This window comes from Typha latifolia, chromosome 11 (assembly GCF_019914945.1).
Source record: "Typha latifolia isolate L0001 chromosome 11, TyphaL0001v2, whole genome shotgun sequence".
Taxonomy (NCBI): domain Eukaryota; kingdom Viridiplantae; phylum Streptophyta; class Magnoliopsida; order Poales; family Typhaceae; genus Typha; species Typha latifolia.
The window spans coordinates 6995735-7018313 of NC_133096.1; the positions used below are offsets into that span (position 1 = coordinate 6995735).

A 22579-nucleotide genomic window follows, 5' to 3' on the forward strand; every position below is an offset into this window, starting at 1 on the left:
TAATTAACTTGATGAAAGTTTAATTTAAATTTAATTATTTTTTTATTATTTACGTATATCTCTTGTTAATTTAAGATTAATTTATATTAAATTTAATAACAGATAGAGATAGAGAATTATATTTAAATTAAAATTTATCTCTAAAGAATCAAATTTAAATAGTTTAATACCCGTTAGATTATAAATTTTAGAGGGGTTATTGAATTATTTCACAAGAAATGCTCATAATAATATTCGAAAAAATATAAATCACATGCACTAGTTTTGGATTTATGTCGACAAGATCATCCAAAGAAAACTCCACCAACAAAAATTCAGCACCTCATTCAGCAGCAGCAGCCAACTCCTTCAAGCTCTCCACAAACTCCAATGTGAACTTCGTCTGCACCTCTTCATCCGTGAAGAATTCCCTCCACTTCTTATGCTTCTCCCTCTTCCCCTCCTCCTCCTCCTCCTCCTCCTCCTTCACCATCACCTCCCTCACCGCCTTGCTCACCGCCGCCCTCCCGAACCACCCATCCTCGTCTCGCCGCTCCACCTCCACCCCTATCCCCAGCTCCGCCGCGAAGAGCTTGGCGTTCAGGTACTGGTCGCCCTTCTGCGGCAGCATGACGAGCTGGCAGTCGGCGAGGAGGCCCTCGACGACGGAGCTGAACCCGGCATGGCAGAGGAAGCAGCCGACGGCGCGGTGGCGGAGGATGCGCTGCTGCTGGACCCATCCGCTGTGGACCGTCCCTCTCCCCTCCACCCTCTCTAAGAAACCGTCCGGTAGTCTCTTCCGGATGTCCTAGCAGAGAATAGAGTGTATGCCATAAATTAGCAACAAATGTGAACACCCTGCAGTTAGCTTTTATTATTATTTGGGTGTCAACAAAGATGCGAAAAGACTTAATTATCCTCACGGAAATATAATCTCATTTGAAAATAGCAAAGTAATTTGGATATTTTAGCAATTCTACTTACGGTGGAAAGTATTAGTGCTAATGGATATTATAAAATCAGTGCAAACCAATGAGAAGTAAGCAGTAATTTGCTTAGCATCTTCTATATATATTTGTTACTAAAATCAAGAAGTTAATAATAATAATAATAAAAGCTAAACGATAGGGTAATCGATTTTACCACTTGTTCTCCTTCTTTGGGGAAATTGAGCACCACCAAGAACGGCTGGCCGGATTCCTCGAGTCCTAACAGCAGCTCGGCGGCGGCCTCGTCGGTCAAGAACGTCTCGCTGCCGAAGGAGCTGAACACGACGGAGCCGTGGGGGAAGCCGCCGAGCCAATCCCTCCACCGCGGCTCGAGCTCCCCCTGCGGCGGCGGCTCGGGCACGAGCGGACCGGCGAGGAGTATCTTCTTGTTGTACTGCCGCTCGATGTACTCGACGTAGCTCTTCTCCATCTCGAGGCAGGTCTTGATGACGACGCCGTCGCAGTTCTCGATGCACGCGGTGAGGCTGTCGAAGACTGACGGGCGGCCGTTGAAGCTCTTGAACACGTAGGAGAAGTCGGCGGCTTGGTATGTGGGGATGGATTTGATCGCGGAAGAGGTGGGAAAGCCTTCGGGGGGGGAGGAAAGGGAGGAAAGAGAGGAGGAGGCGCGGGAGGGGACCATAAGGAAGGCGGTGGAGACGGCAGCGAAGACGGAGAAGAGGAGGGTCTTGATCCCGAGAGGGGCAGTGATGGAGCCGACCCAAGGGTGGGAGAAGTCGATGAGGACGACGTCGGGGAGGAGGTCACGGAGCAGGGCGGAGACTTGGGGCTTCGTTTCGTCGAAGGCTAGCTTGAGAAGCTCGGCGCCGGCAGCAGAGACTTCGGCAGTGCTTTCCGCTCCAGCAGGAAGGCCTGGGATGGGGGGGAGGTGGAGGGGGACCACGGAGATGGAGGGGGAGGAGGGGAGGAGGGCGGCGACGCGGGGGACGTTGCCTGCGGCGGTGAGGAAGGTGATGCGGACGCCGGCGGCGGAGAGGAGCTTACGGGAGAGCTGAGCGAAGGGGCTGATGTGGCCGAAGGCGAGGAAGGGGAACATGCAGATGTGGAGGGAGGCGGCAACGCCGTTTCCTTCGCCGGAGGTAGCCATTGGAAGGGAGGTGGAGGTGGTTGGTTTTATTTTGAGTCTTATAAAATATATATACCTCATAGGGTTTGGCGAGGATTGCGTTTCAACCTACTACCTAACATTCCGGTTCTATTTTTTTTCCAATAAAAGGAACAATAATAATAATAATGAAAAACTTTGTTACTTGTGATCGGGCATATTTAGGCCTCCATTACTTAAAAAAAATCTATTCTAAAATATGCATTTCTCTATTATTATTATTATTATTATTATTATTATCATTATCAAAATAAGGCTTTTATTTTAAGAATAATTTTTTTTATTTACTTGTATTCTGAAATAAAATTATAATAAAATAATTTTGATGAGAAATAAAGTGAAGAAAAATATGAGAAGAATATTTTTTTATTTTTTATTATACATATTATTCATGTGCGTGAAACCTATTTGATTCTCAAGTTATACATTCGTCAACCCTTTCACGATATATTTAGATAATAAATTTAAATAGTATAAATAGTAATAAATAAATACCACAAGCGCAACAATATTTTTAGAGATACATATTTATAAAATAATAACTAAAGGAACAAAGTATGCATGCCTATAACCATATTAGTCCAAAATAAAATAATTGAATAAAAAATAGCTACCCCTCGATATCAACATTGTCTTTATCCTCTAAATCTGCGAATATTCCATTAAAAGATGATGAGCACATAATCTAGCAAGTATAGTTTAATGTAATCTAAAAGTAAATGTGAATGCAAGATGAATATTGTAATGCAAGCTCATAATACCATAATAATATATCATAGATGATGTGATTATTAACAAATGCTTGCTTAACCATAACGCATGTTTTAACTTAAATTAGATTTTCAATCTACATAATAATCTCACATAGACCTCATGATCATATAACACAACTGCTCACTCAGAGCCCCCACAAACATTAAAGAGAGATAGGCTGAGTGAGTAGAAGACGCCGTCTAAATGGGACTCGACCACTTAATGATACATGCATGTCAATAATATTTTTATCATAGTTAACATATGCCATAAATATAAGCACGAAGTTTATCATTAATGAAATGATAAAAGTATAAATAAGTGGGCAATACACGTATATGCTATAGAATGTAATAATGGTATAAAGTAATCATTATTAATTATTTACTCTAATCGTAGACTAATATGGAATCTAAACTGGTCTGAATATGTATTTGGGCTGGACCAACTTTCCTCAAATATGGAGTTCCTCCTCTGTCTCGGGATCTTTTTCATACGGTAATGATTCCAGTAAGCTACAGAAGAAATTGAAACATAAGCAAGAACCTCACATACGACTAATTAATTATATATACCGCTAAGAATTCGAGTGGGACTAACCGATGTTCTTTTAATTATTCGTTCAAATAAAAAAGAAATTAATATTTTTGACCTAAGAGTTATTAAGATTACGAAAAATATACAATTCTGCTATAATTGATGTTAATCAATTGAATACATATACTACAAAATTTAATTTATTTAGAATTAACATGTGTCACAAGATGGTAATGACAATGCTCGATGGGAGACAAAATGTATTTACTTAGTTGTAAAATAAAGTTGACTTATAGAAATTATTATAAATAATAAGAATCACACAACTTCTAATAATTAATCATCAAACTATATTCTAATATATCTTAAATACCAATTCATGAAAAAAAAAATTTAAATATAAAAGCTAAATGGGTCGACCACCTTTGAATAATGGCGAGAAAAGAAGAAGAAGAAGAAGAAGAAGAAGAAGAAGAAGAAGAAGAAGAAGAAGAAGAAGAAGAAGAGAGGGGGAAAGAAATAGTTGTGAGAGGAGAAAAAGATGAATAAAAGGCAAAATAGTTACGAGGGAGGAAACAAAATAGTAACGCACTTACCTAGTGTGTGTGTATATATATATATATAGTTGTTAAATATCCCTGTCCCACACCAACCAAATAAAAGCCTCGACATGAATAGGAAATTTCAACTTCCACAATATATATATATATAGTTGTTAAATATCCCTGTCCCACACCAACCAAATAAAAGCCTCGACATGAATAGGAAATTTCAACTTCCACAATTTTGATTAGGGGTGGCAATCGGGTCGGGTTAAGCGGGTTCGGGTCGGGTCAGATTCGGGTCGGGTCAACTTTATCCTAACACGAACACGACCCGATTAATAAACGGGTTGCATTTATTAGACACGAACACGACCCGATTATTAAACGGGTAACACGACACGACCCGTCTAACCCGTTTAATAAACGGCTCGTGTTAACACGACACGGTAACACGGCCCGTCTAACCCGTTTAATAAACATGTCGTGTTAACATGACACGATAACACAACCCGTCTAACCTGATTACCCTATATAAAATTTAAATTTTATTCTATAAAAATAATGCTTTTAAGAAACAAATTAACCTACTTTCATCATCAAACTCATTCAAACATAAAAATTACGGTTCTATTAATTTTAGCTAGATCCCGAGCAAAAAGAGAAGGGCGCCCGCCGCTTCGAGAGGAGTGCCGACGACGCCCACCAGGGAGGAGTTGCTAGATTTGAAGTCGACGGGGAGAAGGGAACAGAGCTCCCGGCTATGCGATTAACAAGGCGGAGAGGCGGAGACCGGGGGCGGAGGCAAAGCGAGAGGCGCGAGACGGAGGTGGCGAGAGACGGGGCGAAGGCGGAGGCGCGAGATGGAGGCTAAGGGCGAGGCGGCAAATGGAGGCGAAGGCGGCAAACGAGGCGAGCGGTAGACGGAGGCGGAAGCGAGGCGAAGCAGGCAAGAGACGAAGCGGTAGAGATAGGGGCGGGGCGGAGGCGGCGAGATGGAGGCTAAGGCCGAGGCGCGAGACGGAGGCTAAGGTCGAGAGGCGGCAAACGGAGGCGAAGGCGCGAGACGGAGGTGAAGGCTGCGAGACGGAGGCGAAGCGGCAAACAGAGGCGAAGGTAGAGGCGCGGAGACGGAGGCGCGGCGAGGCGGCGAGACGGGGCGAAGGCGGAGGCGGCGAAGGTGAAGGCGGGCGAATTTTTCCCCCTTTTGTTGAGGCGGCTAGAGAGGAGTGAAGAGTGGAGAGGTGGTGTTAGGGAAATGTAATTAGATCTAGGGTTTTAGTTTATATATATATTAAACGGGTTAAACGGGTTAGCGGGTTGACCCGACCTGATCCGATCCGACCCGTATGCTTAAACGGGTCAAACGGGTCAAAACAGGTCAGTAGTATAAACCCGTTTACGACCCGATTATTAAACGGGTTAGACGGGTTGACCCGTTTACGACCCGAACCCGATTATACTAAACCCAAACCCGATTAAGAGCCGGGTTATCGTGTCGGGTTATCGGGTCGGGTCAAATTTTGCCACCCCTAATTTTGATAAAGACCTGGAACCCAAACCTCCATTATTTAAAAATCTATAATGGGATTTCACATTCTATCTCTAGAGTATCTCCATCTAGCAATATCTTTACCCTCGTAAGGCTGAGAGTCACTGCTTTCCATATTTATTAAAATAATAATATAATATATATTATTATATTAGCTATTTTAAATTACTTAATAAGTCATCTTAGTGATATTATTTTTTAATAAAAAATATATGGTTAGAAAACTCTCATCGAGATCTTTAAAATAAGACTAATATTCAATAGTTTTAGAAGTAATTTTAAATTATTAATTTTTTAATTAAACGCATCAAAATTATATTACACGAAATAAACATCGAAATAAGCATTACATATCATTAACTAAAAATATCAAAATTACATTGCATTAAATAAGCAGAAATTAACCAAACATAATAAAAATAATAGATGTTTAATAGTCTGGTAAGTCATCTCCGTAGTCACCGGTTCTGGTTCCGTAACCACCTTCTCTTTTTTGACTCTATCCACTTTAGAGCGATTATAGAGGTTTTTGGAGAAGAATATTTGAGGTATCTAAATACAGATGACATTGCATGATTGTTACAGTGGGTAGTTTAGACTGTATGCACTGAGAATGGAAAAATTGTCCAACAGGTTGGGCGGGACAATACCTAGGGCGCCATGGAGGCCCGACGATTATTCTCGAGGAAGTAGCATCATATGACTTATGGATATGGCATGCATATTTAGGGTTACCGGGCTCCAACAATCATCTAATTTATTTGATAAATTAGCACAAGGTGTTGCTCCTCCTGCTTTTTATACTATTTTAAGAAAAATTATGATACCGGTTATTACTTGGTTGATGGGATATATCCCAAATGATCCACCATTGTACAAACTATATCCCAACCACAGGGTCCAAAGAAACAGTACTTTGCTGCCAAATAATAATGATATCGAAAAGATGTGGAGCGAGCATTTAGAGTTCTTTAAGCACGATTTGCTATTATTAAAGGATCAACACGATTTTGGGATAAGTGAGTATTAAACGACGCCATGATTGCTTGTGTGATACTACACAATATGACTGTGGAGGATGAACGGGACGAGGAACCCGATATTGGTGATTCTACTCAACCTCCAGTCGTTGAAGAGCTGGAAGCCAATGATGATGAACGATTTCAACAATTCCTTGCTCAATATAGAAATATTCAAGATAGAGAGGCTCATTTTGAGCTTCGAAATGCATTGATTGAACACTTATGGGAGAGGCACGGAACGAAGGAATATAAATTTTAATGTAATTTTTATTTTATGTATTTGATGTTTGATGTTTTTCATGTCTAATGTATTTCATATCTAATGTATTTTAATATTTAATATTTATAATGGGAATAATTTTGAGTAATTATTTTTTAGGATACATAATTTATTAGACTCATTTTTATAAATAATAAAAAATTTAAAATCTAAATTAACTCAAAAATAATTTAATATTAGACTCATTTTAAAGGTCTCGATGAGACCTTTCCAATGGTATTATTTTTGTTAAAAACTAATTATTAAAACTAATTATATACTCAATTTAACTAACTAAATTATTTAATAAAGGATACAAATAAAATTAAAATTATTGAATGCAATAATTATTGGGCAATTTTAATATTTTCAAAAAGTTGAAAAGACAAATGGAGCCCGCTCCATTTTGATGGTGGGGCTCCAAATTTGGAGCCCCACTTTTGCTAGCTCCAAATTTGGAGCTAGCTTTAGAGCCTGGTCCATGGGCGGCAAAGGGCTGGCCCACCCCGGAAGTTCGTCTGTTCTGCTACAGTATTTACCCGTTCTGCTTCAGTAAAAATCAACTAAAATTTTAGTACTGTACCGTTTTACATTTTTTAAGCACACATTAATTTTTTTTTAATTTATTATTTTTAAATGGAGGAATAGAAATATTTTTTTAAAAAATAAGCTAATAGTAAAAAAAATTCTAAAAATAGCTAAAATGTGGGTTGGGCCGAATAATTGGTGGGTCGGGCCGACCCGGCTGACTGGCTAGCCCGATCTCTCACGGGCCGACGGGCGCTAGACTATTCTAGCTCGGCCCAAACTCGAGTCGGCTCGAGTGATTGGTGGGTCGGACCGTGAACAAATACTTAAGCTCGGTTGGCCCGAAAAGCTCGGCCCGGCCCACTGGATTATCATGTCTAACTATACTTATGCCACAAAATTCTTTTCTTTTACAAATATTTTTCTAATTTACTAAAGGGTAATCTTTCTTTTCCTCCATAAATTCCTTTAAATGTGAAAATGACCGTTATAAAAATAAGTACCTCTGTAAGGGTATGTTTGCAAAAAGATCCCAAAAGATTGCGATTCCCACCGACTCCCGCCAAAAACCCTTTCACTCCGTATTTCTCATTTTCCCGCGACTGCTCTCGTGGCTCCCTTTCTTCCTCCTCCTTTCTCTTTCGCTCCAACCCTAACCCCACCGGTCCACAGCCATGCCGAAGAGACGGTACAAACCCGAGTTGGAACCCTCTCCTCCCCTTCGCGGCGTCTTCACCCGCAGCAGATCCGAGATCTTCCTCCACCGCACCCGATCCGGCCGCGCGCGACCCGATCCGAACCGCCGTCTCTCCCCGGCTGTTCCATTGCCGTCTCCTAACCTCATTTTCATCAAGGATCTCCGGTTGAGAAGAGTCTTCTCGATCCCTGAACGGACGAACGAGATCCGATCCGGCGACGATCGGACGATAGAGATGGAGGAGGGAGGGGAAAACGAGAGGGGCGATGAGTTCCCGAAAGGATCTCGTCCATCCGATGGCGATTCGATGCAGTGTACGCTTCCCGAGGCTGTAGCGGCCTTAGGGTTCGGCACGGTGACCGGAGGTCGAGAGATTAAGGATTCTAAGAATAATGTTGAGGGCGGCGCCAAGCTGGATTCGAAGAATCCTCCTAAGGGCAGATTGGTAAAGTTTTGATTCGATTTATCTATTAGACCGTTTGTTTAGGGCATTACAAGATTCAGAGATTAAAGAGTGAATTAGGGTTATTTTACATGAACAAGCTAATATGGATCTGAAAGAAACTTTAATTTCACTTTTTATTTTATTTGGAACAAAAGAATTGCATCAAATAACTTAGTTTTGATATTTCCCTGTCTAATCTCGTCTAGGGTCTTGCTCCATGCTCAAGATCGAAGCTGGTTTGCAATCCAAGCTCGTTTAGCTATAGAAGACTGCTTCCTTTTCTTACGGATCTTGCTAAAGATGGTTGGCTAGTTTCCATTTTCCATCTTATGGTTTCTCTTGCTTGGGTCTGCTCATTGTGTAAGTTCTGTAGGTTTCTCTTGGCAAACATACTTATCTCAGGATTTTTTAATCTATTATCACAGAAGTCACTCCTTGCGAAAGTAATCCTATTAAAGTTGAAAGAGTAATAGAGGAAAAGCTGCCGTTACCTTGTGAAAATCTTCCACCTGAACCAATGGTTGAGCTCAGCAGCTCAGAAGATCCCTTGAATGTGCAATTGTGCAAAACTTTGGATTTTGTTGAAAATTCAGCTTGTGAAATCTCAGCATTGGATCCTCCTACCAAATTGACTGCACCACTTAATTTGTGTGATGGCCAAGATTGTGTTCCTAAACCAAAATCTGAGGTTTGTACTGAAGGTCCCATTTTTGATGTGGAACATCTTCACAGGCCTTCTTATTCTCCTCCTGTTGGTGAAGCCTTGTCAATTGAGGAAATGTCTGGTAGTGCGCCAACCGTTATAAGCCTCCCAAAAGAAGCCGAAGTGGGCCATCGAACTAGTGTTGCCACATTGGATATTGATAAAAAACCTCCAATAAGTACATCAGAATTAGGAGACATCCATTCTCTAGAAACGCTTGCCAGTTCTCCTCAAAAGGGGATATTAAAGAGATATACAAGAGGATGCAAGGGGATTTGCATGTGCTTGGACTGTGTTTCGTTTCGTATTCATGCAGATAGGGCTTATGAGTTCTCCCGGAAGCAGATGGAAGAGGCAGATGAAACGATAACAGGCTTATTGAAGGAGCTGGTGAATCTAAGAAATCTAGTGGAAAAATCTATTGTGCCTATAGGTGGCAATGGAGGCTTTAGTGTTATTCAGCTCAATCAGGTGAGTTTGCAGATGGAACATTGATTTTAAGAGTCTTACACTTCCATGCAGTCAATCTGAAATTGCTTGTTATCCATTATTATTGATTATGTTCTGTTGTTTAGTACTTTATTTTTTGATTTTGTTACTTGAACTAATTAGAGAAAATTAATCCTTATAACTTAGATAGAATGACCCCCCCAATTTAGCTACAAGATATTACCAATTTTATGGACAGCAACCGTAAGTGCTACTCTTCAATTCAATTGCGAGAAAGTGGAGCTCTCTGAGTTATATCTCACTGTACACCATCTTATTTATTGGATGTCAACATCCTATATGGTTAGTACCAACATGTTAAATAGTAACTACAGAAAATAAGAGTTTGTAAGAACTACATATGTTCGCTTCATATCACATGTTCAAGATTTCTATATTTAATAGCGGTCCTCATCATATGTTTCATGTTAATGTTTTAGAATTTTCAAGAATCCAGTTGTTATTGGACTGTGAAGCTCTTGTCATACAATTATTCAATATCTATAGATCTCAATATAAGCAGCGTTCATAAATAAAAGATGTTGGATACTTGGTTATTAAAAAGTTATGGAAACCTCTTGTATACTGAAGGCTACTCTAAATATAAAGAACCTGAATAAATTTGGTCATAGTGATAATAACTTAGATCAGAAATGCCTTGGAGGAGAATCAAAAGATGCAAAAGTAGATAAGAATATCGTGGGTAATAGTCCAAATAGATGCTATTCTTTTCCAAAAATAAACAACAAAAAATTGCAATATCAAATAGTTTCAGTGTCTCCTCCAGTTTCGGCCACTAGCAAAAGGGTTTATTGCTAAGAATGCTATACTATTCTGCACCAAGAAATCAAATCCTTCAGCTAGAAGGATGTGATAGTATAATCAACTTCATGAAGTAGAATGTTATTTTTCTCCAGAAAAAAAATCATATATAGAATCACCAATCCTGTTGTATTATCCAGTGGCATCTCATGTTCACAGGAGGAGCTTATTGAAGGAGCTTGCCGACGAGCCTCCAGAGCAGAGGAGATAGCAAATAACCGCCGCAGGCAAATGTTTAATGATCTGAACGTGCACTGCAGAATACCTGTAAGCGATCCTTGCTTTAGAATTTGTTCTTTTATTCATTTACATTTCATAAAATTAGAGCTATCTGACATATCTGTACTCAGGGGCCGAGAGTAACGTTTGCAGAACGTATTGAAGAAAATGATCTTTCCATCACCCGAGAGCTCCAATAGTAGGTAACTGGGGAAAGTCTACATTCTGAGTTATCTAAGGTGTTATATTGTTTCATCTCTTCTGATTGTGAGGTCTGGTAGACTAATAAAGATATTTCATGTCCTGCAACATTGGTCTATGCCAAGACTTGCATGAAAGGAAGTAACTCTTCCACGCGCTCTTAAAATCATGTGCTCAGATGTATATGTTTATCTGATTTTTTATCGATGTAGAACTCAATGCCAAAATTTTGCTAGCTACTGAATTTTCTATTGTTGTGTACCTCGAAAAGTTCACAAAGATTGTCTTTCTATGAGGAAGAATTTTCTATTCTTCGAAAAGTTCACGGCTCGAAAAGTTTACAATGCAAATCCTTTTAAAGAGCTGTTTCTGTTTCGGATAAGATCTAGCCGGTTTGTAACATGTTACTCTTTAAATTTTTTTATTTACTTCTATATCTCTCTATAGTTAATATTTATATGAATATCCCTCAACACATTTACTTTTTACATAGATATATTTCCAGTTACATTTTAAGTTAATTCTTAATAATTTACTAGAGAAATATGAATATCTTTAACTAAGAAAAATTTATAAAGATTAGAATAAAAATAGTTTAATCCTTTTAAGTCTAAATTATTTGAATTTTAATAGTTAGTTAACTCTAAGGGTATTATAATTTTCTAATGGGTATACATGCAAGCTGGTGTGTTTTGAAAGGGGTATATTTATATATATATATATATATATATATATATATATATATATATATATCTATGTAAATATCAATTTTAAACATTGAATGTACATATTTTCTACGTTAGATGTATATTTTGGCATAAATTAAGTTGTAAAAGATCTCTTCTCTTATATGTGGCCATCTGACCCCAACTATTCATGTCATTAAACAGTTTTTGGCCCCTCAGGTAATGCTTGTCTATGATTATTATATGCAACAATAGAGTTTTCTCTTCCCACCTTATGATGATATTGGCTTTATTAAAATTCAAATTAATGCAGTCACAATAATCAAGTCAGCTCGGTTCGTTTTTAAAACAAGCCGAGATTGATTAATTAAATTAGGCTAAAATTTAAATTTAAGTCAGAGCTTAGCTAAGCTGGCTAGATCAGACTCAATTTAATTATGCTTAATTTATATATTAATTATATTTAAATCCCTTGAACTCTGACCTTATATCATTTGTGCATATTTAGATGTTATGATAAGGGATGGAGTTAATAGAGATTGAGATAGAGAGAAACCGGGAGAGATTAGTATAACCATAGAACTTAAGATTATGCTTTGGACTGGGAGAGAGAGATATAAGGATGGGAAGGAGAGAAATTGAGAGAGATTTGAGAGTATAGTAGTTATTAGGAGAAGAAAATGCTGGGAGAATAAGAGAGGGAGACGATTAATAAAGATTGGGAGGGAGAGAGTCTACGTCTTATTATAAATTTAGGGAAGAAAATAAGCGCAATTTCGACACAACAAAATATTAAAATAGGCTAATAGAAAGTGCGTCTTGAAATATTTGAACAGTTCATGGGATCTCAAATGTCATTTTATTCCATTGTTATATATATATATATAAGTGATACTTGTCATAGTTTAGAGGGTCTAGCTAAAAAATAATCCATGCTTAATTTAATTTACGTATTATTCGAGCTGTTTGATTTGAAATAAATTTAAATTTACTTATCATGCGGTTTGAAATAGGCTTAACCGCTTGAACTGAAATTAACGATCAAAATTAAATTAAGCCAAGCTTGAGAGAGAGAGAGAGAGAGAAAAAAAAGAAACCCCTAAAACTAAAAATTCTCTAAGAAATAGTGGTCTTATAAATTATTGTCAGAGAGAAAAAAAAATAGCGGTTAACGAACTCTCTGCTCTCCGTAGAACCGGGAGAAAGAAAGGCGGGAGACGCAGGACGAAGCCGCGAGCCCCTCCGAGCTCTCTCGCCCGCCTCGCCGGAGAAAGGCCGTTCCCGGAAAGATGGAAGGCCAGGGTTCGTCGAGGAGGAGTATGTTAGCGAGCAGCTCGCCTGCCCAGAAGCTTCTCGAGAGCGGCGGCCCCGATGCCGCGCGGAAGCCATCCATGTCTCGCTCCATGTAAGTGAGCCTAGCTCCTCCCCCCCCACCCACAACTTTTTTTTTCCTTCCGCCATTTTCTTATCCTTTCCGATATAGATTACCTCTCTTCTCTTCTTGATGTGCATATGCATCGATAAAGTTTGCGTCTTGGTGACTAAAGTCACGTTGCTGGTGCGTTCGATGTTTGGTTCATCGAGATCTCGGCACCTTCTTGATAGTTTTTGTTTATGACTTCCTCGTTCTTCACGAGCATATCTGGTGGATTCGATGGTTTGGTTCAACGGGTTTCCACCCTATCTGAACCTATTGGACCTCTCTTTCTTAATTCGAATTGGGCCACAAAGTTTTAGATTAATACATCAAATCAATATACTGAACTTATTGCATTCCAGTGAGAACCATAGTAGGATATTAGAATCCTCAAATCTAGCAACATCTAGAATGAGGTTGGATTTGATGTTTAGGTTCATCAATTTCCCCACCTTTCAAACTTTTCTTTCTTTGTGTGTGAAATTGATTCTCCTTTGCATTGGTTAAGATTTCATTTTGTGGCAAAATCACGTTCTTCACGAGGACACATAGTGGATATGATGTATGGTTAATCAGAGTTTCCTGTACATATCATTTTTTTGTTTAGAACAAAATAACAGTGACTGTTGATTTGAATTAAAAGTCTGGCACTAGTTTAGGAATTGATAAATAGATGCCTCCATAATAGTATGGTCTGCAGTCAGTTTTCGATTTTGTTGTATGAATGTTGTCATTATGATGCTCCCTTCTGCACGACATATTGTCATGGGAGTTCCAATAGAAATGCTTCATTGTTTAAGACTTTAAGTTGACTTGAATTGGGCAAGTATATAAGATGGGTTTGTTGTCATAAAGTGCCTCAGATATTTGAATTAGTTCTGTAGGCTGAAACCAATCTACAACTTTTATCAACTAAATATGAGTGTTTCTGATTAAACAACTGGAGATAGGAAAATAATATAGCAGAAGATGGATGCATTACTTTCCATTCTTCATGCTTAGATTTCTAGCTTATAGACATTGCTATGCTTCTAACAGGTACTTGGCTTCTACAATGTATTACCTTACTTTATGGTAAGCAATCTGATTGTTTTAGTTCTGCTGGCATTGTTTTGATTGTTTTAGATATTTTATGCCAAAACCTGATTCTTTCTGTATTACCTTACCTTGTGGTAAACAATTTGGTTTAGTTCTGTTGGCATTGTTTTGATTGTTTTAGATATTTTATGCCAAAACCTGATGCTTGCTGGCATAATACCAACACTTGATAAACCTAGGAGTTTGGCAAGGGGTATTTTTAGCAATCCAATTTACATCTAGTTCATAGAATATCATGCACAGCTGATTCAATTTTGGTTCATAAATGTTCTGTGATTATACTTTTTAACGTATAGCATACCAATCATTAGGCACATATGTATGAGAAGAAAACCAATGTGATTTTATAGTTATGCAAATCAGAAACCTCAATTCCCTGTTTGTTTTAGGATTTTCCTTTTTCCTATTCTAAATTAGGAAACACCATTGTAGATCAGAATTTTTTTTTCAAATTATCCCATATCATAGATTCAAAATACTATTTGAAAAAACCTACACACACGTATATATCTAAATTCTAAGCAATGATATCACCCCTTTGCTTTAACAAATATTGAATAAATATATAAAACTAAAGCAAATATGAACACTAAAATTTTTACGTAGAAAAATCTAAATGGGAAAAAACCCACGGATCCAAACTCGGATAAAAACCAATCACTAAAATTGTAGTAGTTATAAGACTGACTTACAAAACAACTCGTCGATCCCCACGATTTTATTTCTCTCAGCCTCACTCATTAGAACCCATTATTCACTGCTTCCCGTGATTGATCTTCAATTTCAGTAGCTCTCGAGATTGATCCTTCGTCTAGATGACTCATAAGACGAAAGCTTGATGCGATGTAGAAGAAACGATGTAGCCTCAATAACTCTCTTTCAATTGCATTCACCAACCACCCTAGAGTTAGGGCATCACAATGCTTATATATGCCACTAAGATAGAGTCAAATCCAAGTAATATCAGAACTCACGTAAGTCCAGAATTTGCATATTACCCAGGTGCATTTGAATGCGGCCCGAGTGCGTTCGAACGGGCTGACTTGTTCTGAGGTGCGTTCGAACGGACCCAAGTGCGTTCGAACGCGATGACTTAATTTTCACTGATTGAGTTTGAACGCGCAAATACACTCTTCTATATGTGTGAACATGTTGTGGACATATGTAGGGTGTATTCGAACAGCCCTTGGCGACGTTTGAAAGGCAAAAAAATGTTCTCTGTATTTACGAACGCATGTGCACGCGTTCGAACGGCCCGAACATGTTCTTTCTATCTATGAATGCCTATGCATGCGTTTGAACGAGCTTAATGTGTTCTCTGTATATGCAAATGCATGTGTACGCGTTCGAACGGCCTGAACGCGTTCTCTGTATATGCGAACTCCTAAATGCGCATTCGAACACAGTGCGAATGCAGAAACTTTTCTCCTTTGATCTTGAAATTCTTCAATCCAAATACTTTCAAAACTGGTATAAATGCTCATGTACGTGTATAAAAATATTTAGAATATTTTGTACACAATTGCCAATACTAAAAACCTAACACTATTCAAATTATTACACACATAAGCTTAATTACTATTTTACTCTTGATTTGAATAAAATTAATTTAAAAATTCTCTCTCCTCTCTCCTCTCTCCTCTCAAAAAGTTTTTGACCTATCTCCTCTCTCTTATCACCCACATATCTTATTGATACTGACAATTATGCATGTACACCTACAAGTGTGCAATTATGCAATGCTTATCTATAATAAATAAGAACAAGTTAATTTAAATTTATATGTCAAATCAAGGGTGTTTGAGTCAATTTTTATTTCTTATTGTACTTTATCTCTATTTTATGTCACATCAAAGATAGTTATTACACCGCTATTGTAGATTACAAGTAAGCATAATAATACCATACTCTAGATTAGAAATACAATTTTAGGAGTAAGAATCTAAAATTGCTATTCTAGATTGTTTTCCCTTAATTTTGATGCAAACAAGATCAACTTATCATGCTATAAAATTAGTACAAGATTATCACATGGAATTAAAATGACTTTATGCAAATCATGTGCTATTGTTGGGAGCAGGACTCTAAGCGGTGAAAGAACTGTAAAGAGGTTGCGTCTGTCCAAAGCTTTAACAATGCCTGAAAACACGACTGTTCTTGAAGCTTGTCGGAGAATGGCGGCACGTAGGGTTGATGCTGCATTATTGACTGACACAAATGCACTGCTTTGTGGTATCTTGACTGACAAGGTTTATATCTGCATATCCTCTTTTCCTGTGCTATATGAGTTGGCAATATTTCTAATGTTAGTCACTTTAATCAACATCTTCTTGAAGGATATAACAACAAGAGTCATTGCAAGTGAATTAGGTCTTCAAGATACACCAGTTTCCAAAGTGATGACTCGCAATCCTGTTTTCGTTCTTTCAGACACACTAGCGGTTGGGGCATTGCAAAAGATGGTTCAAGGTGTTCTTTGAGCATGTGAATGTTGTAAAGTTTCTCCCTTACCTCATGAAACAGAATAATTAACTAGGATTTTTTTTGAAAAAAAAATTCAGGCAAGTTCAGACATTTGCCTGTTGTTGAGAATGGTGAAGTTATTGCACTGCTTGACATAGCAAAGTGTCTATATGATGCCACTGCACGAATGGAGAGGGCATCTGAGAAAGGAAAAGCCATTGCAGCTGCTGTTGAAGGGGTGGAGAAACACTGGGGAACTGCTGTTTCTGGTGTGTGGTATACTACATTATCAACGTAACAAGTATTACTATGTGTTTGTTGTTTTTCCTTTTCATATTCCTTTCCCTTTCTCATTTGTAATTTTAGAAGTAATTGTATTTCTGATGGATATTATTGCACAAATTGATATCTTATATACAACAATGGCTAGATAAAACTTTTTTTTTAGAAGTAATTGTGTTTCTGATTGATAATAATTGATAATATTGCACAATTGATATCTTATATACAACAATGGCTAGATAAAACTTTTTTTTTGCCACTTTTTAAAAAATTCTGAAAAACATCTCTTTCCCTATTTTGTTTTTGTTTTCTTTCTGTTTAGGTCCCAATACAGTTTTCGAGACCCTTCGAGAGCAAATGTTTAGACCTTCTTTGTCTACCATCATTAAAGAGAATTCAAGGTAGGTAATACTGAAAAAGAGGAAATGCTCTAATTTATTAGTAGCGGTAATTCTTTCAGAGCAAGGTCAGAATATTCTTATTAACACTTGATATTGATTATTAGGGTTGTTAAAGTCTTACCAAATGATTCAGTGTTAACTGCAACCAAGAAGATGCTTGAAGTTCAAATAAGTTCAGCAATAGTAGCAGTTGGAAGTAAACCTCAAGGGATTCTAACGTGAGCTCCTCAGCTGTTGTTTCCAAATATGACCTTCCTGAAGTGCACTTCGTTTGACATTTGAATCTGCTAACACTGCATTCTTCCTCTCTTACATTGGCACTGTATCAGTTCAAGGGATATTTTAATGCGTGTCATTGCAAAAAATCTTTCTCCAGACTCAACTCCTGTTAGGAAGGTATATGCCTTACAAACTCTTGTCATATTACAAATTTAATGCTTTGCAGTAGAATGTGCAGTTCACTTCTCCTAGTACATATTTTCAATATCATTGTTCTGTTCTGCACTAGTTGATGAAGGACATAGCGTAATTTAATTACCATAGTTGATCCCATGTATGATGTCATCTGAAACATCAAAATCACCTTTAAGTAGTTTTAGATTAGTCACTCACTTGTTCTGGTATTTGTGGTTTTTAATACTCCACATTGTTCTATCCTGTCCAACAACATATAGGCAGCATGTGGGATTAATTTTGCTAGTTCTTATCTTAATCCAAGTTTCGACTCTTGTGGATTGTTAAACTCGAAGGAAAAACAATGGAACTTTAAGACATTCGTTACATTGATGGATTACATCATTACACTATTAACAAACAATGTATCTGTTTTGTCTTTCAGCCATTCAGATCTATCTTCAGTCGTGTTCTTCAGTGGGTCAACAATTTTTTTATTCTTATGATTTCCAAGTCATTTCATATCTTCTTCTCCTTCTCATGATATCTCAGATGAATTGTTCTTCTTGTTAATGCATATAAAGTCCTATTGGGTGTACCTGGACATTCTTATATTGAGTCCCATCTGTTTTTAACTGCACCAATTAACCAAAGCAACAAAGCAAAAATGCTTTACTTTGTTGCTGACATTTATGCATTGGTCCTGCTTTTCCTCACAAAAATAAAGCAAAGCAAACACCACAACATTTCTATGTGGAAATTTTCGTAACATCCATGGTTAAAAACCACAGGTTTTTTTTCCTAGGATCAAATTAATCACTAATAATGTTGCAAATACAAGAACCACTTACAAAATCACTGAATCCCAATAGAATATTTCTATCAAAATATGCCTGACACCATCATAAAGATTTTGTTTTGGTGTTATTTGTCTCACGATAGACCATTTTGTATCATGTAACATCAAGACCAACACAATATACCATTTTGTACCATGTAACATTAAGACCAACCTCTACATGTTAGATGGCAACAAGAGAATAGAGGAGAAGGGTAATTAGGGTCCAAAGACAAACAATCTACACTTTGCTTTTTGTGGTTTTTCACATGTTACTAATAATGTTATGGCAATGTAAGATTACTATAATCATTTAGTGAAGTCTCTTGCTTGGTTTCATGTATGGAAATCCCCATCCAGGTGATGACTCCTAATCCTGAATGTGGAACAGTTGATACACCGATCCTTGATGCTCTTCATACCATGCAAGATGGCAAATTTTTACACCTACCAGTTGTAGACAGAGGTTCCTTTCTTTCACTAATGAAGCAGATATATAGGCAAATCAATAAGTATATATAATTAGCTTTAATACTTGCAATCCATGAAAAGCTTTTGACATCAATTTCATTTCTCTTTGTTTGTATAGATGGGGACATCTTTTCTGTTGTTGATGTAATTGATATAACTAATGCAGCTGTAGCAACAGTAAGTCATTACTTCTCCATCAGGCCAATTTTTGAACCTCTCTTTCTGTTCTGTTCCAGAAAGTTTACGCTGTATATCATCAGGTATGCATATGACAGAATGCTGCACTATTAAAGTTAGTTCACTTTCTTGAGGCTTTCTTGGGCTTCTTTTTCAAGTTTTCTGTGTGCATATACATGGGTTGGGCTTAAGAGAGATGAAAAATGTTCAAGGTCAACTGTAAGGTTGCTGGAATCATTAATATATAAGACAGATCACAGTTGTTATAGCGTAGTAGGAAGCATGACATGCATGATGTCTAAGAGATAACAACAACAACACTTAAGTTTGATGCACTGGTCCTACAATTCTCCTTGTAAAGATAAGTATATAAAAGTTATTTCTTCATTTGAATCATCAACAACAAAGCCAACCCCAAGAATATCTCTAAGTTACTTCATTTGAATCAGCAAAAGCTAATTATATAAAAGTTGATACTTGACATAATTGTTTTTTCCCTAGTTTGGCACGCCCTGGTTCTGTCTTTCTCCTTGTAAAGGTAAAGACTTATACTAGCACTATTTTGGTGTATCGGTCTCATGGTAGACACTGAAGGTTATGCGCCTACTAAATTGTCAAGAACTTTGTCATGTCCGATAACCTTGGGACTGTTTAGGATTCTTTTATCCTAATGGGGTTAATATCTCTTGTGGAACAGTGGCTTGATATTCTTTTTCTTACTCTTTTTCGCCATTTTTAGCTTACTAAAGTCGTCGCTATAACATATTAGTGATAACATCTTCTTTAGATATATGATTATACAAGTATCTCATTCATCCCAAGTAAACAAGTCCAACTCTGCACAAGAAACATCTGTGCAAGCACTGAATCCAAGATATTACACCCTATTTGATGCATTATCCTGTTAACAACCCTGCGCTTTCATCATTGTCCAAGGTTGAAAGCAGTGGGGGAATTGGAAATGAGGCAGCAATATCTTTGATTCAGAAGTTCTGGGACTCTGCTATGGCCATGGGGCCTTTGGATGACGATGATGATGCAAGGAGGTAGCATTCTTTTATTTGCACCATTTGCAACTTACCTAACCTCAAATATGCATTTCCAACCTTATCAGAATTAGTTATTAACTCACCCTTCCTTCCTACTTCAGCGAAGAATCTATAAAAATGACGTCTGAAGGAACAGAAACATATGGTTCACCTTATCTTTCATCTAGTTTACCTACTAGTTTTGCCTTTAAGCTTGAAGATAAGAAAGGCAGGATGCATAGATTCATTTGTGGTCTGATTTCTGCTCTGATTCTCTTTATAAGTCAACCATATCAACATATATCTTAAATGATGATGGTATTTAATTAATTGCAGATACGCAGAGTTTGACGCCCCTTATCGCTTGCATCCTTCAGAGAATGGGTGATGACATTGACCAGAAACATCTCCCGCAAATTTTGGTATTTTGAAAATGCTTCAACTGATCTAGAATCCAGTATATGGCGCCAAAAAGGTTCACTAGTGTAATTCTTTCCTTTACGATCTCTTGCAGTATGAAGATGAGGAACATGACAAGGTCATCCTTGCTTCTGATAACGACCTTGTTGCAGCTGTGGATCATGCAAGACTTGCTGGTTGGAAGGCATGGTTGACCTATGCATGAAATCCTGTCCTCATTCTCTTGTGAACTTCCACCATATTCTCCTTTCAAGGCCAAGTAGTTATACTAGTATTGAATTATCAGACATTGCCTGCTGATTCTACAATAACAAGAAAGAAGATGAAAAAGAAATTCCTGTGGAAAATTTAGTGATCAACCTTGTTTATCTCTATTAACTAGTATGCACTGACACCTTCATTTGCCCGCAGGGTTTAAGGTTGTATTTGGATTACTCTGGCATGAGTGGTCGGAAGAAGGGCCCATTATATGGATATATGGAGTATGAAAACCAGGATACGTGGCCAGCATCATACAGTGGAGTTGCAGCAGGAGCTGCTCTCGTTGCAGGGCTCAGTCTGTTGGCTTACATAAAGAGATATCATTCTTAAGTCATTTAAAACACATGCAGTTAGCCATATCGACCAACTCAATTTTCTTTTGAGCTGGTGAACAGTGAAAGTTCCAGATATAATCAAATCAAGAAAATTAATCAACTGGGTTGATAGCCTATTTGTCTACAAAAATATGGCCTCGCTATTATTGCAGTAAATCTTACTCTGCTGACCGGGAACTATGTATGCTCATATATATATATATATATATATATTCTGTCTCTCTCCTATACCAGTGCTAACTGTTTTTGGATCAAATGAGCAAAAATGTGTCTATTGTTTATAAATTGTGAATATTTTCCGGACTTCCATTTGATATGAAGTAAAGAATTGGAGTGCAGATACTGTCCTTTCACTTGCCAGGGCGGTATATTTCTCTACTTTTGTGAATTGATGTAAGTTTAATCAGCATATGTGGAATTATAGTTGTTAACTACCTCAACATACCACTTCACATTTGTCCCTGATCAAAGCAAGGACAAGCATAGCATGTTTAGCTGGTTCATGAATAGCCACATTCTTTGGAATCTTTGAGATTTGAGCACTTGATAATATCCTATTGCCAACTACAAATCATCAGGTTCTGCCATAGATCCCCATTCATCTACTTCTGCAGCTTTAGCTAATAAATTATGCTCCACATCCTCTGACCCACCAAGATTTGCAGCTGTAACTCCAGTTTTTAGTGTCTTTTTCTCCTTTTTTTAATCTAAGTTCAGCATGGGCCACCCTGGTTTGTTCTCTTTGCCAGTAGGTTAATGCTTGTTGTGAGGTCTCTCTCTCCACAAGCATACAATCTTTTGTGGGTCTAAAACTTCTTGTGCTAATCACGCCACATATTCTTTAGATCTTTGTCTGATTTGTCATCAATTAGTGCAGGATTTATGCTAGTTATATTGTCTTTTAAATTGTCCACCAGGAACCTCCATTGAAGAGTCTTGCATGCTTGTGAGATGAAGTGTTTGACCATCTAGTCCACATATTTCCTTCTATGACTCAATTTTATTTCTATGAACTCCAGCAAGAGCATCTTATACATAAGTTGCTTGTTTGGAGTTTTTTCTGACCGCAATTTTCTTTTCTTTTTTTATACCAATTTTCTGAGATAATAAGTCTCTAGCAGAGATAACAACTTCATAAATTGCTTACTTTGAGAGCGATTTATAAAAGAAACCTGCATGACTGCTTACTTAGAAAAAAAATACCGTTGGCTACTTTTTTTTTTTGCTCTTAAGATATCAAATATTGTATTTCTAAAATTTCTCTTCATCCTTGCTATTACTTACCTTCAAGTTATTTACCTGATTTTATGCTTCATTGTTATTCCGTCTGTATTCAACTAAGTATGAGACTTGTATCTAGATCTCAAGTCACATTATATACAGCTGTTTGATTGTTTGGTATTTGGATGAATTAAACCAAAGTATTATTCAGTATATTTGTCTAAT

At 37.6% G+C, this 22579-nt stretch overlaps 3 protein-coding genes and 1 pseudogene across 5 annotated transcripts; 3 read left to right on the forward strand and 1 right to left on the reverse strand.

Moving 5' to 3' along the window:
• Positions 1-196: 196 nt before the first annotated feature.
• Positions 197-2260, reverse strand: LOC140797293 (anthocyanidin-3-O-glucoside rhamnosyltransferase-like). The gene is made up of 2 exons (XM_073150629.1): positions 1123-2260; positions 197-787 (listed from the first exon to the last, which is right to left on the reverse strand). The coding sequence occupies exons 1-2, from the start codon at positions 2134-2136 to the stop codon at positions 323-325; spliced, it is 1479 nt and encodes a 492-aa protein (XP_073006730.1). The 5' UTR covers positions 2137-2260; the 3' UTR covers positions 197-322.
• A 3790-nt stretch (positions 2261-6050) lies between these two features.
• Positions 6051-6759, forward strand: LOC140797756 (uncharacterized; annotated as a pseudogene).
• A 1084-nt stretch (positions 6760-7843) lies between these two features.
• On the forward strand, positions 7844-11114 carry LOC140798308 (uncharacterized). The gene is made up of 5 exons (XM_073152122.1): positions 7844-8429; positions 8636-8732; positions 8855-9603; positions 10603-10710; positions 10794-11114. Exons 1-5 carry the CDS (start codon positions 7962-7964, stop codon positions 10860-10862), a joined length of 1491 nt encoding a protein of 496 aa, XP_073008223.1. The 5' UTR covers positions 7844-7961; the 3' UTR covers positions 10863-11114.
• On the forward strand, positions 10798-21354 carry LOC140798307 (CBS domain-containing protein CBSCBSPB5-like). 3 transcript variants are annotated; one of them, XM_073152119.1, is made up of 16 exons: positions 10798-10865; positions 12743-12954; positions 14005-14040; positions 16145-16313; positions 16401-16533; positions 16626-16796; positions 17132-17210; positions 17315-17428; positions 17540-17606; positions 18802-18907; positions 19031-19089; positions 20026-20135; positions 20240-20370; positions 20454-20539; positions 20632-20721; positions 20949-21354. In XM_073152119.1, the coding sequence occupies exons 2-16, from the start codon at positions 12839-12841 to the stop codon at positions 21126-21128; spliced, it is 1647 nt and encodes a 548-aa protein (XP_073008220.1). In that variant the 5' UTR covers positions 10798-10865; positions 12743-12838; the 3' UTR covers positions 21129-21354. The 3 variants fall into 3 exon arrangements, with proteins under 3 accessions (XP_073008220.1, XP_073008222.1, XP_073008221.1); XM_073152121.1 differs by having other exon boundaries at positions 20632-20726; positions 20949-21088; XM_073152120.1 differs by lacking the exon at positions 14005-14040.
• The last annotated feature ends 1225 nt before the right edge of the window (positions 21355-22579 follow it).